General features: G+C 41.5%; 1 protein-coding gene across 6 annotated transcripts in view; it reads right to left on the minus strand.

Moving 5' to 3' along the window:
• Positions 1-1,604: 1,604 nt before the first annotated feature.
• The window catches only part of RUFY3 (RUN and FYVE domain containing 3), a 72,160-nt gene continuing 65,173 nt past the window's right edge, over positions 1,605-8,591 (minus strand). For all 6 annotated transcript variants that reach the window (XM_087723968.1, XM_087723965.1, XM_087723971.1 and 3 more), the window contains 2 exons: positions 6,023-6,091; positions 1,605-4,093 (listed from right to left, as the gene is read on the minus strand). In XM_087723968.1, the coding sequence (XP_087580094.1) occupies positions 3,979-4,093; positions 6,023-6,091 (184 nt within the window). In that variant the 3' untranslated portion in view covers positions 1,605-3,978. The remainder of the gene's footprint in view (positions 4,094-6,022; positions 6,092-8,591) is intronic.

The raw sequence follows: 8,591 nt of genomic DNA on the forward strand, positions 1-8,591 counted from the left end.
TCCATATTTAGCTTTCACACTCCAAATTGTTTAGGTTGAGGCCAGGAAGCTTCCACATTAGCAGGTAATATGAAAAGAGATGGGGGATGAGGCCAAGGTGACCACTACTGAACAATTTCCTTCCTAGGTTTTGATGAAATTGTAGTGGTGGGATACCAGGGAGTGACAGCAGAAGGGACTGGGCAGAAACTTGATTGCTTAGGCAATCAACAACTAGAAAATTCTGCGCCCCTAAATAGGAGCTGAACTGTTCTGACCTGAGCTTTCCAAGTTCATGAAGCAGACTCCTCGTCCCGATAAAACCTCTTTTATTTAGGTTAAAGGGAATTCCTCGCCAGCAAAGTCCCGGCCAACAGTCTTTCATGAGATTTCACAACTACAGACCTTTATTGGACTTGGAGAGCTGCCAGGCCGATATCTTCCAAACGCCATTCTATAACAGCAATTACTCGGCAAGAAGTCAGGAACAGATCTTCACCCTGATGAATGGAACTCATTGCCTCCTGCAAACTCCACTCCCCTTTTGCTCCTCTCTATTCCCTATAGGAGGGGCCCTTCACCATCCACCTGTGGCTTTACTCCTGAGTCGGCCCTTGTTCCTTAGCTGTTCCCTTCTCCTGACAGCTCTGTGCATGCGCACATCAGAAACAGGCTCCAGATTCATCTCAAAGGAGGATGTGTGTTAGGTTAGCCTACTACTGTTTTCTTTCTATTTTCCACCCCCAACAACCCTGTGCAGTGAATTGGGCTGAGTGTGTGTGACTGGCCCAAGGTCGCCCAATCAGATTTCATGCCTAAGGTGGGACTAGAATTTATAGTCGACTAGTGATTGGCCCAAAATCAACCAGCTTTCATGCCGAAGGTGGGATTAGAGCTCACAGCAAATTGGTGATTGGCTCAAAATCATCCAGCTGGCTTTCATGCCGAAGGAGGGGCTAGAACTCACAGCAAACTGGTGATTGGCCCAAAGTCATCCAGCCCGCTTTCATGCGTAAGGCGGGACTCGAACTCACAATCAACTAGTGATTGGCCCAAAGTCAACCAGCTTTCATGCTTAAGGCGGGATTAGAACCCACATTCACCTGGCTTCTAGCTTGGTGCCTTTACCATTACATTAAATGGGTGAAAACAGATTTATTGCACCGAGAGATCTTAAATGTGCCTGTCCATTTCAAAGTGAAATTAGTTACCTGCCCTTTTTTGGCAAAGGGGGATGCGTTGGCTCAATGGCTAAACTCAGAAAGGTCAGCAGTTTGGCGGTTCGAATCCCTAGCGTCGCCTAACTGAGTGAGCTCCCGTGACTTGTCCCAGCTTCTGCCAACCTAGCAGTTCGAAAGCACGTAAAAATGCAAGTAGAAAAAATAGGAACCACCTTTGGTGGGAAGGTAACAGCGTTCCATGCACTTTCGGCATTTAGTCATGCTGGCCACATGACCAGAGACATCTTCGGACAGCACTGGCTCTTCGGCTTTGAAATGGAGATGAGCACCGCCCCCTAGAGTCAGGAACGACTAGCACATATGTGCGAGGGGAATCTTTACCTTTTAACAAATGGTCAGTAAGGACTGCATTCAGGCAAATAAAAAAAAACTGATTCAAATGCATTCTGTGGCCTCATTTTAATGTCCAGTTCAAATAAAACATCTGTACAAAGGATGAAACAATTTGGAACTACACAATAGTCACCACTATTAAAGAGAGTTCCCTTTGTTAAGCAACGGTCTCTGCTACATGTCACAATACATTCCATAACTTGCTACCATGCTTTCTGAAAACCATTAAATAATGGGTTAAAAAAAATCATATGCATATAAATTAAACAATTTAAATTGCATTTAAATGAATTGTACTGCCCACATAGTCTTACTACCTCATTTATGTTTATATTAAGGGTTCAAGTTACTTTTTTTTCTTTTTACAGCCCTCTAATCCTTTAATTCGGGGTGGGGCAACTGGATGGAGTGAGAATTGACTGGCCAGCTGCCCTTCCCGATGCCTACGTGGAGTTCACAGGACAATTGGTTTCCCCTTGCCCCCTAAGAGAGAAACATCTGTCGCTACCTAGAATTGAACTCTCAACCTTCCAAGCGGGAGGTGAACGTCTTCACCCCTAGGCCACAATACCACCCTTCTATATCAAGAGATTTAAGAATGAATGTATGATTTTTATAGGTCACCCAAATCTACGATGGTTTTCGGTCGCTAACTTTGGTAACCCGAGAAGTTGAAAAGGACTACTTTGGCTGAATTATTTGCATGCCAAAAAGTAAATGCAGAATTGCTGCCTACCCCATTCCGTCTTTTTAAAGACTTTGTAAAGGAAAGTCTTATTTTAAGCAGCAAAGAAAACTTTTGTGTTCAAAAACTTTTTCACTTGGGGGGGAAAAAAGCATGTTTGCCGCATTTTTATCCTTAACCAATTGCTTTATTTTTTTTTTATTTTGCAGTTTAGATTTTAATTTTATTGTTTTGCAAATACATTTCCAAAAGGTTTAATCGCGGGCTTCGTTCTATATTGCAAGAATAGTTCTTCAAACCTGAGCTACAGACATCCCGTATTTACGAAACGGATTGCCAGAATCGCTTCTGGCATTCAACCCGCCCAGAGTGGGCAGAATCAATATTTTCATCCCTCTTGCCTCCCATTTTGGAGAGATTTAAGGAACAAAATTCTATTATACCAATTCTGTGTTTGACATTAGAATTCCCGAAGTCCACTTAAGAAAACACTCAATGTTGACGGTGCGGCCCCCGTAACATCAAAAATTGTATGCCTCCATTTTAGGCTACGTAACTATAGAGTTGAGTGTGTAATATCACCGAATCTCCCATTTTAGTGTTTGACTTACAGCTCGTACAGGCCCATTTATGAAACAGAGACTCCATATAATTCAGTTCATCTACAGAAGGCGTGTCAAACTCAAAGCTTGTGGGCTGCTCTGGCCCGTGGGTGCTTAAATCTGCCTAGCGGGATCGGCCTGGGAATAGCAAAGGCCCGGTCTGTGTTGGCTCCGGCAGCCTGAGTGGCCTCCTGCAACACCTTTTCTGGCCATAACGGGAGGGGGGGGGGATGCATGTGGCCGTGACACGGCCCATTTTCGGCCTGGGCAGCCTCCTGCAGCACTCTGCCAGCCAAAACAAGTGTGCAGAGGCCACACACACCCCCACACACACCATTTTGCCCAGTAGGGTGCTGGAGGCATCCGTCCTGTCTCTCCCTGCACCCCACCCCGGCCGGCCCGTGGAGGAGAACTACAATGCTGATCCGGCCCTAGAAAAAATCCAGTTTGACACCCCTGTGATGTACAGCAAGGGTATCCAGCCTTGGCAACTTTTAAGACCTGTGGACTTCAACTCCCAGAATTCCCCAGCCAGCCATACTGGCTGGCTGAGGAATTCTGGGAGTTGAAGTCCACAGGTCTTAAAAGTTGCCAAGCTTGGACACACCCCTGTTCTACAGAAAACAGTGCCTGTATCCCTAGCCTGGGAGACCCCATAGCTCCTATTGTGACTTCTGCACAGTTGACCCCCCCCCCCCATAGAAAAATTCCTATGTCCTATTTTCTATCGCTCTTCGTGTCCGTCAATGGCTGGCCTCTTTTTTTTTTGGGTCGACAAAAAAGCTCTCCTAAACACTTAACACCAATCATTTTTCTTTCTAAACGGAGACCCACGTAGGAGAAATTCCCCAATCTGCACCGCGGGGAGGGACGGGTACGGGGGACTCGTCAAGGTGCAGTCAACGCGAAAGCTTCAAAACTACAACGACGGATTGTCGGCGGACGACTGTTCCACCCCACGTTCTTTTTCGTCTCTGCGAAAGCAAAAACAAAAACGAAAAAAAAGAAGCATGGTTCCGGAAATAACGTCTTTTAAGCCGCTCCCGAGATCGATCTCGTTTCAAGGGGAAGGGCCAGGCGAACAGAAAGCAAGGTCACTCTTTGCAGTCCTAGGAAGGGCTGCCAGAATATTGCTGTATTAAGTGCTTGTGGCAAAGATTGCACACCCGTTCCGGCTTGATGCTAGAGGGGAGAGGTAGTTCGTTTGCTGAGCAATCTTCACAGAAGATGCCTCCGCAGTTCTTGCAGGTGTTCTGAAGAGGGGAGAAATAGCAATAACACACATGAGAATTCCAATTAGCTGCAGGCTGTCCTCAACTTATAGCCGTGTATTTAACGACCATTCAGACTTACAATGGTGTTCTGACCCCCCTCATCCTACACATAAGATACAGCGCTTAGTGAGTGTCGTAGGATACTAAATAAGCAATTAAATCATACTAGGAAACTAAATAAAACAATATATAAATCATAAAGATACAAGCAACAAGGTTATAGTCATAAGTGGGAGGAGATAGGTAATAGGAAGGAAGAGAAGAAGAATAGCAATACAGTCTTAGTGAATAGTTTGACAGTGTTGTTGGAATGAGTTGTTTAGCAGAGTGATGGCATTCGGGGGGAAAAAACTGTCCTTGTGTCTAGTTGTTCTGGTGTGCGGTGCCCTCAGTGGTGGGATTCAGCCAGTTCGCACCTATTCGGGAGAACCGGTTGGTAACTTTCTAAGCAGTTCGGAGAACGGTTGTTGGAAGAAATCTCCTTTTGGTTTTTTCCCCACTTTACAGAGCCGAGGTGGCGCAGTGGTTAAATGCAACACTGCAGGATACTTCAGCTGACTGCAGTTCTGCTGTTCAAATCTCACCGGCTCAGGGTTGACTCAGCCTTCCATCCTTCCGAGGTGGGTAAAATGAGGACCCGGATTGTTGTTGGGGGCAATATGCTGACTCTGTAAACCGCTTAGAGAGGGCTGAAAGCCCTATGAAGCGGTATATAAGTCTAAGTGCTATTGCTATTGCTACAGGACTAATCCTGTAAGGAAGGCAGGAAGGGAACAATCGTGTTGTTTCTAGTCTAACCTTTATTGCCCTGATTACAGAAATTGCTTCTCTGGTTGGTTGGTTGGTTTATATTTGTCAACAAGTACAAGGAAACAAGTATGAAAACATGAAAAAGGAGGGAAGGAAGGAGGGAAGGAAGGAGAGAAGGAGGGAAGGAAGGAGGGAAGGAAGGAGAGAAGGAGAGAAGAAAGGAGGGAAGGAAGGAGGGAATGTAGGAGAGAAGGAAGGGGGAAGGAAGGAGGAAAGGAAGGGGGAAAGGAAGGAGAGAAGGAGAAAAGAAAGGAGGGAAGGAAGGAAGGAGGGAAGGAAGGAGGGAAGGAGAGAAGGAGGGAAGGAGAAGGAGGGAAGGGGAAGGAGGGAGGGATGGAAGGGGAGTAGGAGAGAAGAAACGAGGGAAGGAAAGAGGGAGGGAGGGAAGAAGAAGTAGGACCGTTGTAAAATAAGATGGATCTATGGGATGTTAAAAAAGCAATCTTCAAGTATATTGTCAACAGTAGGGAAAAATTGTTATAAATACATATTATTAATAACAGTTATGAGATCATATAATTGTGAATGTATATATGGAATTGATAAAATTAATTTTTTAAAAAAACATGAAAAAATGGCACAAATAAACGAATAAGCAAAACATAACCACAAACAAATAAAAAGACTACATATAAATGGGACAGTAGGACAGGGATGGTAGGCACGCTGGTGCGCTTATGCACGCCCTTTATGGTTAACTCTCATTACATTACAGCAGCTATGGCGAAGCACCCATCGACATGAGTGACATTGAGTTGGCCATGCCCACCCAGTCACATGATCATCAAGCCATGCCTATCCAGCTAGCCATTAGGGCAGAGAACCGGTTGTTGAATTATTTGAATCCCACCACTGAGTGCCCTATAACGTCGTTTTGACGATAGAAGTTGAAACAATTTATGTCCAGGATGCGAGGGGTCTGTAACTATTTTCACAGCCCACTTTTTGACTCGTGCAGTGTACGGTTTCTCAACGGAAGGCAGGTTGGTAGCCATTGTTTTTTTTTCTGCAGTTCTAATTATGAATTGAAGTCTGTGTCTGTCTTGTTGGGTTGCAGAACCAAACCAGACATTTATGGAGGTGCAGATGCTGAATTACCTTTCTTTCGCTCCGAGTCCTTTCTTCTTGACACAGTTGGCAGGGTTTGGACTTCTCTGGAGCTTGGTCCTAAAACATTGAAAATACATCTCGTTTATGCCTATTTGGGGTCAGCCTTTCCCTTATTCTCACGAAGGAGTCACCTGGCGTTAGCTTAAAAAGCATTTGTATTCCCCTTCTCAGTACTGCGCTGGGAACATCCCAAAATAAGTGTTTTAAATAAGCATTTGCCACCAGCAAGATTGGCGAAGAACTTCAAGGATAAATCAGTTAAATGTTGGAAATGTCAGCAGACACCTGGCTCGTACTATCATACGTAGTGGATGTGTAGAAGCAAAACAATACTGGACTAAAATACATCTGTGGCTCAAAAAGATGATACAACAACTTAAAACCTGAAATATTCCTGTTGGGGATTTTACCAGAAACTTATAGTAAAGAAAATGTATATTTGGTTATCCAGATTATAACAGCAGCTAGGATTGTATTTGCACAAAATTGAAAAAGAGATTCCCACAGAGGAGAATGTGATTAGGAAAATATTAGAATGAGCAGAAATGAACAGATTAACACTGGCAATTGGAGAAAGAACAAACTGATTATTGTATTCCATGGGAATCGTTTTATCCAATAGTTAGAGAATAGATATAAGAATTTGAAGTAAAATTAGCTGTGTAAAAAATGCATCAATAGAGTTAATATAATTAACAAAGTTAAATAAATTAAGGATTGCTATAGTATTAGATATTTAAGGTATTGGTACCCTGTTTCCCTGAAAATAAGACCTCCCTGGATAATAAGCCCAATCGGGCTTTTGAGTGCATGTGCTAAAATAAGCCCTCCCCGAAAATATTGCAACATAGCAGCAGCCATGAGGTGACCACACTCGCTGCCTCCTGCACCTCAAAAATAATAAGACCTCCCCAAAAATAAGGCCAAGTGCTTATTTCAGGGGGTCAAAAGAAAATAAGACCCTGTCTTATTTTCAGGAAAACATGGTATTAAACTGGAATAAATAATAATATGACTGAATTGTTGTTACTGCACAAAATATTTGTACCCAGAAGACACACTGTTTAATGGACAATGGATTGTTTATATTATAATAAAATAAAAACTTATATACAGTATTTTTCGGAATATAAGACACACTGGAGTATAAGACGCAACAAAATTTTGAAGAGGCAAATTTTTTAAAAAAAGGTTTTGCACTTTGCAGATCTCCCAAAAACAGTCCGTTTTTCTGTCACTATCAATCATCCCAAAGTGCAAACACAACCCACCTTTGGAATAGAATGGAATGGAATGGAATAGAAAATATGGAATGGAATAGAATAGAATAGAATAGAAAATATGGAATGGAATAGAATAGAAAATATGGAATAGAATAGAATAAAAAATAAGGAATGGAATATAATAGAATAGAAAATATGGAATGGAATAGAATGTAATGGAATAGAAAATATGGAATGGAATAGAATAGAATGGAATAGAATAGAATAGAATGGAATAGAATAGAATAGAATAGAAAAGAATGGAATAGAATAGAAAATATGGAATGGAATAGAATAGAAAAGAAAATATGGAATGGAATATAATAGGATACAAAATATGGAATGGAATAGAATGGAATGGAATAGAAAATATGGAATGGAATAGAATAGAAAATATGGAATGGAATAGAATAGAATAGAAAATATGGAGTGGAATAGAATATAATAGAAAATATGGAATGGAATAGAATAGAAAATATGGAATGGAATAGAATGGAATATAATAGAAAAGAAAATATGGAATGGAATATAATAGGATACAAAATATGGAATGGAATAGAATAGAAAATATGGAATAGAATAGAAAATATGGAATGGAATAGAATAGAATAGAATATATGGAATGGAATATAATAGAATAGAAAATATGGAATGGAGTAGAATAGAATAGAAAATATGGAATGGAATGGAATAGAAAATATGGAATGGAATAGAAAATATGGAATGGAATAGGATAGAAAATATGGAATGGAATGGAATAGAATAGAAAAGAAAATATAGAATGGAATATAATAGGATACCAAATATGGAATGGAATAGAATGGAATAGAATAGAATAAATGGAATACAATAGAATAGAAAATATGGGATGGAATAGAATAGTAAAATAGAATAGAATAGAGAGTAAAGTAGAGCAGAGCAGAGTAGAACAGAACTCTTTAATGACCAAGTGTGATTGGACACACAAGTAATTATCCGTTTCTTTGCAGTCATCTGGTCATTACTACTCTCTCTGAGAGCTTTCCGCTACTCATATTTTCCCCCTCTAGTATCAGAGGTGCTGAGTTGCTAAAAAAGCACCATTCTTCACGTTCTGAATTCCTGTGCAATGCCACGTGAAAAGCACCAGGAAACGCTTCATAAAAACAGAGTAAGGATTTGGGGAAACGAGCACACCAAAAGCATCCGATAGCTTTTCCTGGTTAACTCTTATGCGCCCCCAAATCAGAACTCTACACCCCTATAAAACACAGCTTAGATACGCAATTTTTAGGTCTATCAACTATGGGCTAGAA

The sequence above is a fragment of the Thamnophis sirtalis genome, unplaced genomic scaffold (genome assembly GCF_051295495.1).
Source record: "Thamnophis sirtalis isolate CommonGarterSnake01/CBP01778 unplaced genomic scaffold, rThaSir2_p1.2 scaffold_10, whole genome shotgun sequence".
Taxonomy (NCBI): Eukaryota; Metazoa; Chordata; class Lepidosauria; order Squamata; family Natricidae; genus Thamnophis; species Thamnophis sirtalis.